At 43.2% G+C, this 15,326-nt stretch overlaps 1 protein-coding gene across 3 annotated transcripts in view; it reads right to left on the reverse strand.

Annotated features, from left to right (window-relative positions):
• Positions 1-11,936, reverse strand: part of ncam2a (neural cell adhesion molecule 2a) — a 169,529-nt gene extending 157,593 nt beyond the window's left edge. For 2 of the 3 annotated variants that reach the window (XM_058052518.2, XM_058052517.2), the window contains exon 1: positions 11,658-11,934. In XM_058052518.2, the coding sequence (XP_057908501.2) occupies positions 11,658-11,709 (52 nt within the window). In that variant the 5' untranslated portion in view covers positions 11,710-11,934. Of the gene's footprint in view, positions 1-11,657 lie in introns of all 3 variants that reach the window. The other variant, XM_058052519.2, reaches the window with a different exon arrangement.
• Positions 11,937-15,326: the final 3,390 nt, after the last annotated feature.

The raw sequence follows: 15,326 nt of genomic DNA on the forward strand, positions 1-15,326 counted from the left end.
TGGTGAGCATAACGCTTTCGTTGTGGAAACGTTTATCAAAACAAATGAATCTGTAACTGCAACACAACAAGGTACCAATCTTGGTAGACATGAGCACGTACCAGCTGGAAACACCATCTTGTTATGGGTTACCAACTTCAGAGCTACTGGGTCTGCATTGAAACCAAAATCAACCGACCGACCTGGCACTGCCAGAACTGTTTTTAAAACATAATGAAACAGAATGGCATTATATGTACTTTTCAAAAAGAAAAACACTTTTTTGTTTCTTTGCTTTATTTCCCTTTTATCTAACCTACAAATGTATCAGATCATTTTGCCTGACCCTGTACATGAACAAATATTCCCATATCAACACACACAAAGGTACTGGCAACTGGTACTGTTGGGTACTGAAATCAATTCCCAGAAACCGGCTTTTGGCGCTGTACCACTTAAATATGAGCGCTAGCATCCCTAATTTTTGTGCAATTAAACTTGTGATTGGGAAAAAAAATTACAGTCAACCCTCAGTTTTTTATAGGATTTGTCAATGTTCATAACAATGTTCATACAATACGGCACATAAGCAACTAGTCTGTTTACCCTGTACCGGATCAATTTGTGGAATTGTCCAAACACAGCAACCTATATTGTATATATGTTATTATGAGCAATAAGGGGTTGCATCTAAAGACATCACATCACTTAGGTTGAATTCACATGTTTTGAGTGTCTTTGTTAATTACTTCAATGAAATAAATGAGTTACCGTCTTTAAAATGGTGTTTTTGACACCCCCAAACCCGTCTCTTTGAGGTGGCGTGAGTTATTGTTGTTACATTTTACAGCAGTGATAAGACTGGGGCTGTAACTAACAATAGTCGTTTAATCTGAAGCTTGTTGTTTCTATTAAATCGGGTAATCGGTGAGGCCCTAGACACACCAAATCAATATGAACCACACACAAAGACAATAGGTCTGCTGCCACGGACGACGAAGGAAGTTAAAAAATGTGTGAGAGACTGAAATCAGATGACGTTTACAGTTTTCAATAAAAACGATCAATCGAATATGCCAAAATGATTGCTGATTATTTGGGTAATCTATGGATCATTGATTCATTCATTAATTGTTGCCGCTCGGATCAAAACAAAACCTAAATGAGTTGAATTCTTCCCCAAAGCAGCATTGTGCGTATGATTTCAGTGAGACAAAAAGATGATGAGGTTATTATCTGTAAATATGTTTGTGTTCTTGGCATTGCCGTGAGCCAATATCACTGCCAGATTTTTATTAAGTCGACTTTGTGGCACAACATGAATCGTACGTATGTATTGTGTCCGGCGTATTGAGTGGTTAGTCATCGTGGTAATCCTCGCCACGAGGCATGCGGTCGTGACTGAGCCGGTTGCCATGTCTAATCTTGGCCAGTGCAAATACAACGATAAGAGTAAAGCGGTCCTCGGGGTGGGGGTGGTGAGCGCCACACTCCGCATTTGTCACTTGGAATGTCATGGTGCCACCAGCAGGGGATATGTATATAGAAAACATGGCAAATAAACGAAACCAAACCAATAAAGTAATGTTGACGTGCGTTTTAATTCCATAGATCAACAAACAAAGGTGATTTGATCCAGCCTTCCCTCGTGTATCATTCACATTTTCTCATTCCAATTTGGCTTTCCGAAAATGAAGAGAATATGTAGTAAAGGTTGAATGGAGATGAGTTCCACACAGAGGAGGGATACACCGGTGGGGGAGCAGCATGTCATACAGGTTATTCTTGGACTCCTGTGGGAGTGTGTGTGGGGGTGCCTCAGTGAACTCCTCATTTCTGTGGTGCTTTATGTAGTGTGACGGTTCCAAATGAAACTCCCTGATCGTGTGGGAGCGCTCTATTAATTTGGGGCTCAGGCCGCGTCCATTGGGAGGGAGCTGCGCCGTCCACTGCAGCATCCATCGCCTTGCGGTTGCCAGCTTCCCAAAGCTTATTGACAGAGGTGACGCTCTGTAATATTTCACCACATATACAGCTTGCAGGTCAAGCGCCGAGACTACCCATCATCGGGTCAGTGGCTTTGTTTCTAAGGTACAACATGGATGACATCTAGGTATGGGGGCGGCATGGCTCAGGTGGCTCAGTGGCTGTCTCCCAACGTGAAGGTTCAATCCTCCGTCCTCCAGTGACCATGTCGCAGTATCCTTTGGCAAGATACTAAAGCGCTAGTTGCTCCTGATGCAGCGTCATCAGTAGGTAAATATGCTAACAGCGGCAAAGCGCTTTGAGAGCCTTGAAGGTGTGACAGTTAGGTACATGTAACGGATGCCGGCCAGTGTGGCTTTCGTAGTAAACCTCACTCTCTCAACCGTGCTGAACATGGGGTTGACAGTCCAGCCTCCTGGCTCGACGCCATCCACTCTCGACTCTCATTCCGAAGGTCCTGGGTTTGAGCTCAGCCGGCGGCGGTAAGCCAGGCAGTTTACATATGCAAGTCAGTACAGACACGTCCCAAAAAAAGACTGTGTTGGGCGATCCGATCGTCACAATCCAGCTTTAGGAAAAATAAAACCAGGCATCTCATGTTCAAAACCCTCAAGCGCGTATGTCCACGTAAAAAGAGGCACTCAAACTTGAACTTCTGCTGCAACTCATCCACCGTCTTTTCACTCAACCTTCTTGTCATGATGCCAACACTGTCTAATTATTTTAAGCGGCTACAGCTTTCATGTATTCCTGTTGTGGGGTGACCTGTTTAGGAAATACAAATATATAGGTCACTACAAGTTTCCATATCAACCAGCATATCTGGCTGCAGGCCCGCCAACAACTTATTGGCTGTCTAACTACTTAAAACCAATTGTTTGAAGCTGAAGTACGCCAATTCTTTTTTCCTCTGACTTTTACTTTTTGGATATTTGATGATTGCTGCTTCTTCCAGAAGTACGCCCAGTCGCTGTGGCATGGTTTCCATGGCGCCTTTGACATCTCAAGACAAAGCTCAGCAGGTGCCTGCTGCTGCCCTCCTTTGTTGGCTTTGTCGTACTTGGTGTGACTCCCATTAAATACAATACAGATGATTTATAGCAGTTAACTGGTTCCAGAACCAACCGTGCTACATGAATTTCCACAATATAGGATTCAAGGTTAATAAATGAAACTGAAAGTCGGTCTGGAAGCAGTTAACCGCAATAAAATAGGGATTATTGTATAACTGCCTCACACCTCAACATCTGGGGTCCAGAGCTACCTCAATAGACACCAGCAAGGTCATCATCTTATCTATACTGTATGGCCACGCCTGTGAATTCATCAATTAATCAATCATGAGTTGGCAAGACTCCTCCTTCTTCTATCTGGTAAAATCTGTTTCGGACACTCCTGTACTGTATTTACCGCTTTGAATAAGGCTCATTTCTGTTCCAGCATGACTGTGCCCCAGCACACTTAGTGACGAGTTTGGTTTGGAAGGACCCCATCAGCACTTTTGAGATGAACTAAGCTCTAAACTTTGTGGGAATTATTGGAACGGAGGGCTCCACCAGAATATTTAAGACACCTCCAGTAGTTCTGCATCGCCTTACTTGGCACAAGTGAGCCACACTCCAAGCTTTTTGACCATCAGCACACATTTATGACTTTAGAAAACCACAGTCAGGAACACACAAAACACAAGAGCTTCTGAAGCCACAAAGGCTGAATTCCGGTGCTGCTTAAAAGGCTTTTCGCCCTCGCAGACAGCACTTCTGGTGTGGGAGGAGTGGGAGCATCATGCAGAGTCTAGTGTGAGCACATGAAAAGAAGAAGAAATCAAAAGTGGAAATCAAATTAGAAACAAAAAGAAGCTGGCCCACATTACATTAGGAAATTCTGTTTGAAGTTTGTCTGGCATGCAAAGGCAATCAGGAGAGTCGAGGCTGTTTGGCCACAGTGAGAGTTTGTCTGCTGCACTGCTACTTCCCCGCCACCCCACCCGCACCACCCCCACCTTGTCGTCCCCTCTCATCTACTCCAAATCAAGTACCAGCGCCCATAAGCAAGGATATTGGTGACCAGGCAGGAAAGCAGAGATCTCTTTTCAAGATGGTCTCTCATTTAATTTCCGAGGAGACCCAATCCAGCAAAGACAGCCAGCATCGGGCACATGATCTTTGGTCTTGCTTACAACGACTGCTGCTGAGCTGCCTAAGTGCGACTGGCAGCTAGATCAATCTTGAGTGAGTCCATTGTATACATTTGCCCATAAAGAGAGCATTTCCCCAGCTCTGTGCTTATAGAACCACGTGATAATGTTGTGTACTTTTGAGCTCTCAGGACACAATGTAATGAAAGGATCTTACTCTGGTGAAAAAAAACACACAACGCATTCCATCGCTAAGCTTCAGCAAATGTCTTCAGGCTAAAATTTCGTTTAATCAATGTTCTCCTTCTCTTCCATTTTCACCAATTAGCACAATGAGGGGAAAAAAGTAGGCTTTGTGGTTGTCAATAGCGGCCTCTTCCTCATTACTTGCTCTTTTCCAAGAGGACATTCATTAGTCTGTCATATGGCTTCCTTTACCTGTCATCAATCCATCATCGTTTCATGTTCCTTGGTATGCTCCACTAATTCAAGACACGTCAGCCTCTCAATTTGGATGTCCAAGCCCAGTGTGCTCTTTGAAAAGGCAGCTTTTAGACGACACAATGCAGAATGCTGTGGAAACTGTGTATTGAGATAAGTGGTTCCTATTAGAAAGTTGATGGGAGACTGAGGTCTTGTCCACAAGTAGCAGGCTATTTGTAAAACCGCATATTTGCCCCTCTCCGTTTATGGAAAAAATGGTGTCCACACACTTGGACATCCACACATAACCACATAAATGCGATGCGGATAACAGCGAGGACCGTGACGTTCAGATATTGTAGCACCATTCCTCCAGGAGGATAACTTCCTTTTCCATCTTCCCAGTCTGACCCCAAACCGGCGCTGAAGCCCGTTACGAGGAAGATGTCTTGAATGTGAAATGGTGTTTCTTCACCTCTGCTCTTCAACATGAAGCAGTATTTGGGCTTTCAAAAACAAGCGGACAAAAAGTGCAAAAAGTACAGCAGAGAAAGCCTGTTTGCACATCAGAAGCACTGACTACATTTAAAACATAAATTCTAGTATTTGTCCCACAGAAACACAACATAGAACACATCAGGGCTGCAACTACCAATTTTAATTAATTGATTCAGTGTTTTTTAGCCACACGGTGGTCAAGTGGTTAGCATGTAGGCCAGCATGTTGGCCACACAGTCAGGAGATTGGGAAGACCTGTGTTCTCCTGGGTTTGATTCTCCTAGTGAGGATAAGCGGCATAGAAAATGCATGGATAGATTCATGTGAAGCTTGTTGTTTCGATGGCAGTAATCCCACTTCTAATCGTTTTGAATCAATCAAAAACATACAAATACAAATCATGCTGTTTTGTGGTTGCATACAGCCTATTATTAGTAAAAAAAAAAAAAAAGTACGCAAATGTAAATTATTTCTGCTATATTAGGTAATATGAGTGTAAAGGTGAATTTAGGGGTGTTTTGTTTTGTTTTTGTCTAGAGGGCTCTAATAATGTTGAAAAAAAGTATTTGGGAGGTTGTAAACAGGTTTTCTATGTGCTAACTATGAAAATATTATAATAAAATATGGGCGGCACGGCGGTCGAGTGGTTTGCGCGCAAACCTCACAGCTAGGAGACCAGGGTTCAATTCCACCCTCAGCCATCTCTGTGTGGAGTTTGCATGTTCTCCCCGTGCATGCGTGGGTTTTCTCCGGGTACTCCGGTTTCCTCCCACATTCCAAAAACATGCTAGGTTAATTGGCGACTCCAAATTGTCCATAGGTATAAATGTGAGTGTGAATGGTTGTTTGTCTATATGTACCCTGTGATTGGCTGGCCACCAGTCCAGGGTGTACCCCGCCTCTCGCCCGAAGACAGCTGGGATAGGCTCCAGCACCCCCCGCGACCCTTGTGAGGAAAAAGCGGTAGAAAATGAATGAATGAATGAATGAATAATAAAATATACTTTACACAAAAATAAATTAATTCTACTTGCCGTAAAGTCACTAATCTGGACCCATTAACCGCTATAAAAAAGGGATTACTGTAACCAAGTAATCAAACACCAAACAAAGAAGTTAGTGGCTTGGTCTGCAACATACCAGAAAAAAGGCAAAAAGGTCAATCGCTGTTTTCCAAAGTCGTCGCTCGTGTGTGAACATGTTGTATCTATCTTTCATGGATAACTAAGGAAATAAAAAAAAACATTCACATTTGAGAGGCTGAAATCAGGAGTTTATTACGTTTTTTAATTTAAAAAAAACAACAAACCGAATACCACGATAGTTGATGATTAATTGGATAATCAATTAATCATGGGTTAATTAATTCATTGTTGTGGATCTAAAACACACATTGACATAACATTGTACAGACAGAGGTCAACACAAATCAACAAACAACCAAAAACATGCAGATGAGACATTAACTTCCCACTGGTTCCACTCCTCGCATCCTGGCCCGGCCCATTAACCTGCTGGTAGGGGTGATGGGATGCAAATCCACAGCCAAAGGGTTTCCTACTTGACTGGTACCGACCCAGATGTGAAACACTGGACACACGTATGCGGCACACAGCAGCTGCCTCCTCCAATCACATTACTCTGGCCTAATCTGATTCCATTTTGACACGATCCAATTACATTTTATTAATTTTGCCTCAGTGCGACTCCATAGAGTTTGAGTCCATCCCTGGTAATGCACTTTAACAAGATGCAATCGGATTCACTTGGAATGAAAGAATTTTCAATGCAAACTCTTCCCGCTCAATGCTCAAGCACTTCCTGCACATATAGTACTTTCACCACCTCCCCAGGGAAGACATTAGTCACTTCAATGACATTTTATGAGTCAGAATAGAGGAGAGGTTGACAGAGGATGTTATGGTGCCAAACCTTATTGAAAAGGTGCCAAATTCCCACCTACTGGAATGTCAGCTCCCATCTCCGCACAGTGCGTGTTTCCAACACCGCCAAAGACGAATCCACTTCCAAATACGTATGAATATTTGCTACACAGGTCTCCTAATCCCTGATGCTAATCCTGTTAGCTGCACAGTTTCTAAACCTTTCTCAACTGCCCGTGAGCAAGGCACATCGCTTTGCAGTGCACGCCAACTGACCTCGAAAATCCCCATGAACACCTTAAGAAAAAGGTACGACTTTGTGTCGCATGTGGAAGTGCTGAAACAAGGCGTTTTGAGCAAGTTTTAGTCACACAGACGACTCTTTAATAATTGAACAGCTCCACAGCTCAGAGGAACATATGCAGGTAAAAAAATAAGACGTTTCTTGGAGTTATTTCACCATTTCTGCATGAATGCTCGGATTCAGGTGTCAGAATGGAACCGGGGGCTTTACATGCCAAGACACAGAGCACAAAATGATTGCTAAATGGAAAAAGCACACACACTATTCCAAAATAATGTAGGATAATAAATAGCATATCCATACCAATGAGATTGCCCTTTGGACAACGTAGAGGCCTGCTGACTCTAGTGCTTCTTTAAATGGATTCCTTATGCGTGCTTGCCTTGAGGGTGTGATTTGTCCCCCATACACAAGTTCCTTCTTCTGGACAATCACTCAGATATTACAACCCATTACAGGGCACCACAGACACCATTTCCACTGTCCATGACGATTTCTAGAAAAGGACTTCTATAAATATGTAGTAGCCCGTCTGAATCTGTGGTTTTGTTTGAGGCGTGTGTGGTTCTGCTCCTTTGTATGCTTCCACCCAAACCCATTGGTGTGAGCAAGCGCTACATGATGTAAGCAAACCTCAAACACATGCTCAGGCCCTGGCTCGTGGGGGTGCAATGAGAGACACTTAGGCGCATGGGTATAAATCTTTAAAACCCTGAGCCACTGACATTTCCCCTCGAGAGATACGGCGGAATATCTTAATTACGGCACTTAACATCACATTGGCGGGTCCCCCGCGAGCCCAAGCAAGCATGTAATTCATTGTACTAAGCGTCGGTAAAAGACGCATACATCAACCTTCAAGGATGCAAAGTGCAAAGTGTTTGGTAAACTGGGACTTTGAAAGCTGGAGGGGATAAATGCGCAGTTAGCGATGACGCCAGTCACAGAGTCAAGCTAAGGAATCGAGAAAAATAACACATTTTTGCTCTTCAATTCAAGGTCAGTTGTTATTTTAATTCATCCCCAATTCTGGCAACTATCTGGCAGCTCAATTAGAGACTTTTGCCATCATGAATATCTCAGATAATGGTTGGTTCATGGTGATGTAAGAGCACTGCAACAAAGGAACATAGAAAAGACATATTCCAGTATTATGCTGGTGGGGGGGAAGTCTGCTTTAAGTCTCAGGGGCATCAAACCAGAGATGACTGTACACATCCTAATAGGTTTGGGTGAATGTCTGGAAATATGACAATTATTAAACGACAGTGGGGCTGCACGGTAGACGCTTGGTAAGCGTGCAGACCTCACAGCTAGGAGACCTGGGTTCAATTCCATCCTCTGCCATCTCTGTGTGGAGTTTGCATGTTCTCCTTGTGCATGCGTGGCTTTTCTCCGGGTACTCCGGTTTCCTCCCACATTCCAAAAACATGCTAGGTTAATTGGCGACTCCAAATTGTCCATAGGTATGAATGTGAGTGTGAATGGTTGTTTGTCTATATGTGCCCTGGGATTGGCTGGCCACCAGTCCAGGGTGTACCCCACCTCTCGCCTGAAGACAGCTGGGATGGGCTCCAGCACCCCTTGTGAGCCTTGTGAGGATAAACGGTAGAAAATTAATGAATGAATGAATTATCAAGCCCCCTAAATTATTTGGTGTGGTTTTACAGATGCATTCACAGACTTGCGGTGAGTCAGATATTTCAAACTCCAACTCTCAGACATTTCAAAATGGGCAAAGGGAGCCACATGAGGGCGGCTGAAGAGCTACGGGTTGCAGACCCCTGGTCTAGGTCCTGACTCGGTTCATCGAAACAACAAGCTTCAGATGAATCAACTAACAAAATAACGTTTAGTTGCAGTTCTCATTCACCATTCCACTTGTTTGTGTACAACACATCGACTAAAAGTCCAGGCCACGTTTTCTTTTGCTCTATGCTGTAAACATACTCCACCGTCACTGGGAGTGCTGCACAGCATGCCTTGCGGGCTGAACGGATGTTGTATATCGTTCATTGTTAATTACCTTTCGTAGTAGCAGTCATTGCATATGTGTTGCCTACCTGTTGAGTGTTAAATTCCCTGCCTGAGGGTTAGCCTCTAGCGTTTATTTAATCATTTCAAACTGTTACGTCGAGTAATGACCCCCTGCTGTTTCCATTGCCTTGTCAAGCTGATTCGGGAGTTCCGGTATGGCGAGTGCTTCAAATAATGAGGAACTTCCCCTGAAAGGAACACTGCACTTTTTGCCTATCATCCACAATACGTAAGTGAGAAATGAACAAGTTTTTTCTCTTTTCTGTGTGTTCTAAAGATATACAGTAAAAAAATATATAAAAAGAGGCAGCTAATTAATGCACTAAAGGGACCCACCTATTCCTCCTAGAAAGCCGGCTATTAAAACACCTCTACCAACCTCCAATAAGGTTTTCTGGTCTTATATTCATGCTGTGACCACGTAGCAGCAGGTACACTCATGATTACATGTAATACTTACAGTATGTTGCAGTACTTTTTTTAATGCATTACCGAAACTTCCTTCCTGGGCGCATTGATTTCACATAGCAACAAAGAAAAGAATGCCTACACCGAGAGTTAACTATTCCAAACTCAAAAACAAACACAGCAGCAGGGGGGCAACCCAAATGCTGGACAACACTCGCCCATAGGTGTGTGACAGTCGACAGTCTAAAGCAAAAAGTGGAAAAATTATTGAATCCATCGGACTAGATCGGACTAGATCGGACTAGACCAGCCTGTTTCAGCGGTGGAAGACACCAGGTTTGCCGGCAGCATAAACCCTGTTGGGAGCATCCTTAATCATAACAATGCCTCTGGTTAATATGCACGTCACATTATGTACTGCGAGTGGCTGTTTTTTGGAATAGGTGTGTTCCATTAAGTCAGGGATGGGCAAACTACGGCCCGGGGGCCACATGCGGCCCACCAAGCGTTTGAATCCGGCCCGCCAGTTGCTTTCTAAGTATTTCAACTTCTATCATACAACCTGGCAAAATGACTTGTAAGTCAGATGTTCATTCCTTCATTCATTTTCTACCGCTTATTCTCACAAGGGTTGCGGGGGGAGCTGGAGCCTATCCCAGCTGTCTTTGGGCAAGAGTACACCCTGTAGTACACCCTGGACTGGTCGCCAGCCAATCACAGGGCCAAGTCGGATGTCTTATTCAGTTAAAAAAAAAACTGTAACATTTCAATAAAAAGGGACATGAGACCATAAAGCTGATAGTATAACACTTTTACAGATAAAATTAGACAAATAATTCAAGGAAAATGATAAGCATAAAATAGTGTGTGTGTGTTAAATACATGTTCTGGCCCCCCTGGACAATTCTGTTAACTCAATGCGGCCCACAAGTCACAATATTTGCCCACCCCTGCATTACATGCATTGTTAGTTGCTTCTTTTTAGCTGTTTTCATCTCTTTCAAAAGCCATATGTGCTCATGTCTCACATAAAGATTACGTATGTTGGGCCTCTAACCATCACTTTTGCACCTTGACAGCGCCGCAGTACTCTTACTGTATTAAAAATCTGTGAAATAATAATGAAAAAAAAAATTTGCCACCTATCCTGTCCTAAAACCTAACCATATATAATGTATATATAATGTATAATAAATACATTATGAAATTAACACCACTCCGACAGTGTCTACCAAAAAGGGCTCTGGTGGCGGCCCGGGTACACCACTTTGCAGCACTCTACCCCCCCCTGCCGTCGATGGCCGGCAAACCGCTGAACTCAAGCAAGTCATGTCATACTTCGACAGTTGATTGAACACCCACGCAGATCAGGATGGCAACATGTTGCCGACACAGCGGCTTCATGGATGCAGGCACCGCAAACGGCTCTAAAGCAGCTTCAATTGTGTCTTTTTTTTTTTTACTTTCCACGCCTGCTGCCCGGACGCGGCAATCGTGACGCCTGCTGATCAGACCTGAATGAGGCTCCGCTTGGCGGCCACACAAACACACCAACATACAATGTGTGAAATAAAAGCACCGCATTTGCAAACTTCCCAAGCCCACTCCTGGCTGCAAGTACAGCATCAGGCTGGCGAAATGGCTTCATTTGGGTTGTGGGTAGTGGGTTGTGTACCCACACAAATGCTGCATTCGTCGTGAACTATCCAGAATAAAAAGTTGCACTAATAAAAGCTCGATCTTGACCACCCGTTGATACAAAATGTACATATGATATATTACAGAATATCTGCCTTCTTTAAAATAAAAAAAAAACACATCGAATAAATCAGCCCTTCTCCTCAAAATACGTGATGCAACTACAAAATAAGGTCCACTCCAACACTCCAGCCGTCATTCCGTCTCCGGTAGCTGATCGCCTTTAACTCAAGTTTGTCCACAAAGTCAAACGGTCTGCACACACGTACACGCACGCGCGCACACACACGGAAGCGCGTCTTACCTTGGCTTCCGCACACCAACACCGCCATCAGATTCGCCAGTAGGATCATCATAGTCGGCCTGGTCCTTTGCGGCTAGAAAGATGCAATGCAACCAAAATACACGGGCGGCTCCGTTCATCCACTGTCTTGCTACGCCGGGGGACTCTGGTCTGCCTCGACTCCTTCCTTCCGCTCCTTCCTTTACGCGCGCTCCCGCTGCCAGGCTCGTTCACTGTGCACGCTCCACGTCCCCTCTCCTCCACCACCAGGACCTGCCGACGTAAACTCTGGGAACTCGGTGTTGGTTCATGGTGGATGGCGTCCTGGTACAGTTTTAGAAACACCGGATGGCCAAAAGTATTGGGACGCTGGGCCGGTGCATCTACAGGTGGTGATAATAGTCTGCTCAGATAGTTGGAGCCAATCAGGGGTGACCAAACAAAAAAAACAGCAGAATTGGAAAATCAGCACTCATTTCCCAAGAATTAAGTCAAAATATTGATACTATAAAAAAGTTGTAATCGAACAAGGAAAGGTCCTAATTTTGTAATATGAGGAAAAATAACACAATTTTAGGAGCATGAAGTTGAAATACAAGTTGAGAAACTGTGAAGGAAGCAAAACCTAAATACTTCCAGCAATAGCCATGACCCCCAGTGTGTTATTTAGCACAATCACTGCTGTTTCTAATGATGTTTCTGAACACACGCATAATACATTTCAACAGGTTTTTATGGACGCGGCTGCAACTGCCCTGTAGAACACACTTTTGAGAACTTGGAGCCAATGTCCACCGCCCTTCTTGAAAAATAATTTCAACAATTAAACCCCATCAACTCTCTCTAGAGTCTAGACCAGGGGTGGGCAAATATTTGGACTCAAGGGCCGCATTGAGTTAACAAAATTGTCCGGGTGGCCAGAACATATATTTAACACACACTCTCTATTTTATGCTTATAATTTTCCTTGAATTATTTGTCTAATTTTATCTGGAAAAGTGTTATCCTATATCAGTTGTATGTTCTCATGTCCCTTTTTTAGGAGCACTTTAAACATCAAGCTATGTCATTTAATTTTACAGTTTTGTTGTATATTTTTTACTAAATCAGACATCCGACTTGCAAGCCATGTTGCCAGTTTGTATGTTAAAAGTTGAAGTTACTTAGAAAGCAACTGGCGGGCCGGATTCAAACACTTGGTGGGCCGTATGTGGCCCCCGGGCCGTAGTTTGCCCACCCCTGGTCTAGACCTTAAAGCTGCAAGAATGATGAACTTCTTAGCATGAACTTCTTAGCATAGCTTTACAAAATATCTTGGCCCTTGCATTCTTTCATTTTTGGAAAAGGTTTGGACACGCCCATTCTAAAGTGTACATACATGTATGCGAATGTGTGCTGTGATTGACTGGTCATGAGTCCAAGGTGTACCCTGCCTCTGCCCAATGCCACCTGGGATTGGCTTGAGCTCGCCCGTGTCCCTGATGAGTACATGCAGTGTCAAAAATGGATGATGCGTCAAGGAAAGCTCCAGTTGACATGAGAAAGGAACCTTTTCCAACACTGTCCCACATGGCGCAGTCTGCTTCGGAGAGGGTTTGCATCAGGTCACTTCTTTTTAAAAAAAAGACATCTTTGAGGTGAATGATAACGGCTGTCAAGATAGGCCAGACAGTATCTAAAAGGCGGCACAGTCACTTCACTCTTGCAATCTCTTACATAATGCGTTCTCTTTTGAACCGCTCACAAAACTGTGTGACCCGTCTGGAAGTCAAACTGACGGCAATCGACCTGTCAGCGTCGTTGTTACCAGAATGCTCCAGTTGCCTTAGCAACCAATGGAAGAAGTAGTTGTGCTTACAGGTACGCCTCATGCACGGTCCATTGTCCAGTATGATGTTAATGGTGAATCAAAATTGCGGGTGTAAATGTAGACAGTTCACTTGACAGAGCACATTCTGCTCTTCTTCTTGTTGTGAATATACCTGTGAATTTGGGATGTAGCCACATTCGGCAGGGCAGCCTGGAAAAAGATGCCTGTACCAGTGTGGCCACATTCCTATTTCTGTTTTGATGGGAGGGATCACATTTCCTCTGTACCATCGCAAACAAAAATACACTCTCTCGATTTCTCGAGTTCTGGCAAGAAGATGAATAAAATGTTCCGAAGTTAATTGTGGACGGATACCACGTCATTCTGGGTAAAATATTCTGTCTGGTAGATTATTTATTTGCAACTGAAAAGACATTTGCAGTCTTTTATTTGTAGATGAAATACACACACCCTATCATACTTCAGTTGTGATACTGTACTTTGTTGTAAAAGTCAGATCAACTTCTGGTGAGCTCGGTTGTACAATCCTCCTTGTTGGCAGTAAAACGCATTCAGTCATTCAGCAGAGCATAAAAATATCTTGCATTTGAATTGCTGCTCTCCAGCTGGTGCTGCTGCTATCAAAAACAAGTTAGCTTTTCCTGTCTATGGAAGGACAGCAGGATGAAGCAATTTTACACACTTATGTCAGACAGTACACAGACTGTAAAAAGTCACTGTGTGTAATAAATCATATTATTAGTACCATGATCTATCTCAATGAGGGCACTCAGACGGTCATCGGGGCTTGTGCCCCCAGCAGCCTCATCATTTAATCTAAAACATCTCTGACGATTCAAATGCAATATATTCAATATATTGAAATCTATTTTTGTACTCTGCTGAATGAATGATGGAGGATCAGATAGTCAAGCTCAACAAAAGGTGATCAGACTTTGCAACAAAGTAGAGTTTTCCCTGGATTCGCCAACCATGTCAGTGCACATCATTGCTGTCCATGAAGAATTATAATGAATGAATAATTATAATTAAATGACTGATAAGTGTACCTGCTCCTTTGTTGGATTGTGGTTCACAGGCAATTGAGTACTGTGCTGGTTCTATTTCCGTAAGTGCTCAGGAAAAGAGTCGGGCAAAATGATGATTCATTATAAGGCAAGAAGTGACGCGCAACATGCCAGCCAGTTAGAACCCGAGGCTGCATTGTACATTCACTTGGGAAGGGGGTATCATTAGAAAACGAAATGATGAATAGTTTCCAGATAATAAGAAAACAGACAAATAACTTTGTGAGCGCAAAAGAAGACTCTTGTCTTTGTCTTCCCATCATCTGATATCCCTGAAGAGAGAGTGTTCATCTTGGGGGAGATCATTATTATTCCTCCTCAAGTGGAGGTGGAAGTGTGCGGCTGCAAGTGAGTGTCAAAACAAATGCTCCCTCAGCGATTTGCTACGCTCCGTTGTCACAGGGAAGAAAATGGGTTGTATATGCTATGTAGCGACGGTGACATGTGGCGAGATTCATGGCTGGTGAGGCACTGACGATTTGCTTTTTTATTATGAATTCAGGTTCATTTATTTATCTTTTTATGCTAACCCAGTGGTGTCCAAAATGCGGCCGAGGGGCCATTTGTATGTGTATGTATGTATTCAAATATAATTGAACTGTAACTCTTAATATTAAGTGGAAATAAATAACATAATTTATGGGAAATTAGATAGCAAAAAAGTTTTAATATTACAAAAATAAAGTCAAAGTATTATGGAAATGAAAACAAAATTCCAAGAAATAATATAAAAAACATGTAATATTACGAGCAAAAATAATGTCACTTTAGAGGTATAGAGTTGGGAAAAAT

This window comes from Doryrhamphus excisus, linkage group LG15 (assembly GCF_037039965.1).
Source record: "Doryrhamphus excisus strain RoL-2023G ecotype Guam linkage group LG15, RoL_Dexc_Guam_v1.1, whole genome shotgun sequence".
NCBI classification, from domain to species: domain Eukaryota; kingdom Metazoa; phylum Chordata; class Actinopteri; order Syngnathiformes; family Syngnathidae; genus Doryrhamphus; species Doryrhamphus excisus.